General features: G+C 39.6%; 1 protein-coding gene across 1 annotated transcript; it reads right to left on the bottom strand.

Annotated features, from left to right (window-relative positions):
- Positions 1–1,398: 1,398 nt before the first annotated feature.
- Positions 1,399–4,541, bottom strand: LOC105119781 (putative glycosyltransferase 7). Its single transcript, XM_011017963.1, has 2 exons — positions 2,993–4,541; positions 1,399–1,776 (listed from the first exon to the last, which is right to left on the bottom strand). The coding sequence occupies exon 1, from the start codon at positions 4,397–4,399 to the stop codon at positions 3,026–3,028; it is 1,374 nt and encodes a 457-aa protein (XP_011016265.1). The 5' UTR covers positions 4,400–4,541; the 3' UTR covers positions 1,399–1,776; positions 2,993–3,025.
- Between the last annotated feature and the right edge of the window lie 52 nt (positions 4,542–4,593).

A 4,593-nucleotide genomic window follows, 5' to 3' on the forward strand; every position in this document is an offset into this window, starting at 1 on the left:
TATTTTAAGTCTTTTAATAATTTTCGTATCAGTTTTTTTTGTACCAAAGATAACAACTTAGTGTTGATCCTACAAGTTTTTGGACTGCCCAATCATCTAGCTGATAGTTCCTTGTAAGCTCCTTCAAAGTAGCCAATACATGCTGTGATCCTGGACTTCTAACACCATTGTAATTGAAGATTTGTGGTCCTAAACTTCTCACACCATTACTCAAAAGCTGCTCAAGACTGTACAGCCACATGGAAATTTAGCAACTTTAAAGTGTCCAGAGGCAGAATTGCTGCAATAAAAAGAGATGCTTCTTGATAAGAACAATTACAACAAAGCACATGCATGAGCAGCCAAGTCACAACAACTTAATGGAAACAGTGTCATGGCAGCCATTTTATACCCCTTTTCTTTGAACAAGAGACTTTGATTTGAACCAAAAACCACGTGTACACATCTTTCCATCTGGATTTGCAGAATAATCGTGCATAATTAAAGCATGCGGGTTAGAGCTTCTGAAAGATGGATTTAAAAGATTCAAAGACCTTGGTTCATAGGGTAGTTTTCTTCTCTTAAGATTCACAGATGGGTTTAAAATTGCACCATGTTCTACTCGAGTAGAACTGCTGCCCTTGGTTTTCCCACTTGTAATTGCTTCCTCTCATAATTTCTCGAGAACCAAACAAATTCTCTCAATTTAAGAACAAAAATTAACGAATTGATTAACCTAGAAAGAAAAAATCAAGAAGAGATGTAACAGCTCCAACGAGGCCAGCACTGTCAAGCTTTGATCTTTTCAAATTAAAAAATTCTCTCTTTCTGCTTTGATCTTTTCAGTTCATATGGTGTTTAAAGTAATTGAGGTTTTGGTTTTCTTCTCGCCGCGAACAACACTGTCCAGCTTCTCTCGCGCGCCACAAACCAGCAACAACGATGTGGGGTTTTTTCACTCCCACGGGCTACTATAGCTAAGGAGTTAGTTTGGCTAAGATCCACTTGGTAAGGTCTTGGCGGCTTGTGCTGTAGAAATTTCCAATCATTATCCCCTGGAGGCTTCATATTTCGTACAAATGAGAGCGAAACAGCGACAAGTAATGAAACACAGGGATAATTGCTGGGAAAAAGACAGACATGGGAGCGAGAGGGAGTTGGATTACGTGCAAGTATGACAGAAACATTGCTAGAAATCATACAAAACCTGCATTTTCTTTTTAAATTTTCAATTTCTTCTCATGGAACCACGTTGCAAACATCAAAATTCATTCCGAAATTTTTTTAAAAATAGATTTATTCTATGTCTTCAACCAAATATATTTATAGTTCATTTATTTATGTATCATTACTTCTTCGCCACCTTTATTTCTGTATTTAGTCCAGGGCAACAAGCAAACAAAAAATGCATCCAAAAAGTTGAAATCAATGGAGGCTCAGACTTTATTTTGAAATGAAGAGCATAGGTTCAAAAGGTTTTGTGAATATTAATGATGTTACGAACCATCATGCTTGGACGAGAAAGCTACAAGACAAACCCGAACCTGCAGGGTAAGCATGGAGACCAATCATCTCTCAAAAGAAGGAAAAAACCTACAAAGAAATAAAAGGAGTGAATTCTGCGAGAGTCTCTTCATTTATACAGAGCTGCTGGTGAAACACAATATTCCACTGCCTTCAGCAAGACTAGTTGAGGACAACGGCTGCATGTTAATTCAACCATCCCTTTGCCAACAGAGAATATGTAGCCATGTCGGCACCAGAATGGAAGGCTTGAACCACCCTAGATAAGGTTTTCTGCCATTCAACAAAGGATTCGCATGAGCAAGTGCCGAGTACTAGAAAATCATGTATAATTCAATTTTATACATAAAAGCCACTCAGAAAACTGAGATAATAGATGTAACATCATTCTGTTCAGCTGCTCATGAACAACTAACATCCACGGCTAGAATCTTCCAGGATCGAATGATCAGCAGGAAAGGAATTGGGGATTGGGATCATAAGGTAAGGCCGGTGAGTTCTGATTGCCTATTTTTCAGAAATCAGCACAATGTCAATGCTCATCTAAGGTAATGGATCTGCTATTGTATTTAAATCCAGTGATCCAAAATCCTGATGCCCAAAACATAGGCATTGTAGCAACCTACCGCAAGGTAGTCACTGATCTACCATAGGTGGTCTAAAGAAAACAGGATGTCAAACTTGGAAATCTTAAAAGGAGTAAACCCAGGATCTGAGTCCCTATAATGCCCAGAAAAGCGCCATGATTTAGTCAAGAAAATAAGTTCAAGTGGCATGCCAGCAATTCCGTTCTTTATGTGCATAAACTCACTCACTCACCCACCAAACAAAATCATGCTTCCATCATACAAAGTCCTTGATAAGTGGAACATTATCCTTCAATCATGCACCAGTTTAAGCCCCAAAAAGCAAGAATATCAACAGACTCGCACATTGTAATGCAGATAAAGCAAAAAGGAAAAGGAAACAAAAGATAAAGCAACCACACACAATAAAGAACCTCGAGATTCCCATGCTAAAAAGTGCCACTACATGTTCCTCCCTCATCGCTACTCAAATTTATGGGTTGCAAAGCCTTCAATTATGGCCATGGTGTTTTTTACTCTTTCTTCAAGGAGCAAAGCACACCATGGCCACCAAATCATTGATTAAAATTGGTCATAAAATCACTCCATGCATTCATCATTATTATTACTTTACACTACAAATAACTAATCACCATGCTATAAGGGGAAAAAAACCCAAAAAACTTCAAGTTACTCTTTCAAATTATTGTTTAAGTGCCTGTTTGTTATGTTTTCTAGCTCCAACCGCAGTTTTCACCATGCAAACACGAGTCCAAAAGGGTGTTTGGCCAAAACAACCTTGAAATTTGAATTTTTCATTGCAGAGTTTTAGTATTTTTAAATCATTTTGATATAATTAATATACTGATACATTTACCATTTTAAAAAGCAACTGCAGCAAGAAATAAACCAACAGAACTAACCTTTGTTTTTCCTTCTTGTTGTAATCAATTCATTTACCAAGGCCCGTCATCAGGATAATCAAACGACGTCTCGGTGACGGTGTTAGAATCCAGTAAATCAGGGTGCACGAAACCATACTTCCTCAGCACTTGATTATCAGCAAAATTCAAAGCCTTGACCATCCCAGTCCAGCAAGTCTCCCCTTCATACATCTGATTGTGGTCCCCGCTACAAGGTTGACAGCCAGTAAAATGCGTGATAAACGGTCTTCTCCAGCTGCCTTTTCCATTCCCTGCCTCTCTCAGGTGTGGCTCTCTAAACACACCGTATTGCTCACTCACTTTCTCTGCATGTCGTCTCCTCAATTTCCCATCTTCCTTTTCTAACTCCGTGTACTTCTCCGTTATGTTATCATACGTTGGCAGTATATCTGCCCAATAACCTTCAAAATAATACTCCCCTTCTAAGTAAATCTTCTCCGTTAAACTCTTATCTTTGTAAAGCAAATATGTCAAACCCGACTGGTCGTCTGACTCAGGGAACAGTTTGTCCTTGAATACTGACCGTTGGATCTCACCCCATTTTTCATATTCTGAACTCATAGGACCCATGCTGCTCCATTTCTCCATGAAATCCATGGACCACTGACAATTTCTAATCAGAAAAACGCCAGCGTTTAAGGCGGTCCAGCTCTTCTTCTCGTAGATCAGTTTTTCCCACCCGTGAACGATGAGATTATGTTTCTTGTAATCGTAACGTTGTAACGGAAGCTTGTACTCCATGTCGGTGAACATAGCATCCGAGTCAACCCACCAAATCCACTCAGCTTCTGGGTGAGCCAACATGGCTGCTTTAACGACTGGTAGTTTGGCCCAGTAACTATGCATCTTTGGATGTAACAAAACGTTGTTGTAAAAGATATCATAACCGTGGATTCTACAATAATCAACCTTGTTTTTAAAGAATCTCAAGAGTAAATGATCACCTATTGGGTTCTTACATGGTTTTGGTTGTGATCCAGTCACAAGAACCACACGATCACGAGCACCTGGGGCAAACGAAGGGTGATGTTTAAGCCACTCTTTTCGTTTCTCGTCCCAGTTCTTGATCGGTTTCTCGATAGAGTAACTCAGCTCTTGATCGTCATAGAAGGTCTGGTCTGGTGGGTCGTAGTGTAAATTGACTTCAGGGTTTTCTTGAACGCATTCATGGGCATGGGTGTTGGCGACAGATTTCGCACTTGTTTTGGGGTCGAAATTGTGAGAAAGTGCATAGGACCAAAGTGACCAAACTAGTAAAAAAGCCAGTAAAGCAGCACCAAGATAGAGAGACCCATCACTGAAACAGGAAGAGGGTTTGGTTCTGACACTTGATTTAGCCATTGGAGAGAACTGAGACTTGCTTTGAGACAATTCTGGCGTGACCATTTTTACAAAACAGCAGCTATATAGCACGACAGAGAGAAATCAGCTAGGTTAGTATTTTGTTTGGCTTGTGTTATGGCAAGTAGTGAGAGTGCAAGTTTACTGCGTAATTAAGCTTTAAAGCACCTACCAACTTGAGTCCTAAATTTAGAGCAAGTTTTGGTGGGGTTTTATAGCAAATAAGGAGGCGGGCTCTG

This window comes from Populus euphratica, unplaced genomic scaffold (assembly GCF_000495115.2).
Source record: "Populus euphratica unplaced genomic scaffold, PopEup_1.0 scaffold3519.1, whole genome shotgun sequence".
Taxonomy (NCBI): Eukaryota; Viridiplantae; Streptophyta; class Magnoliopsida; order Malpighiales; family Salicaceae; genus Populus; species Populus euphratica.

What these genes read in the sequence shown, in the direction of transcription:
- LOC105119781 (XM_011017963.1), bottom strand. Translation starts at nt 4,399, where the DNA reads ATGGTCACGCCAGAATTGTCTCAAAGCAAGTCTCAGTTCTCTCCAATG.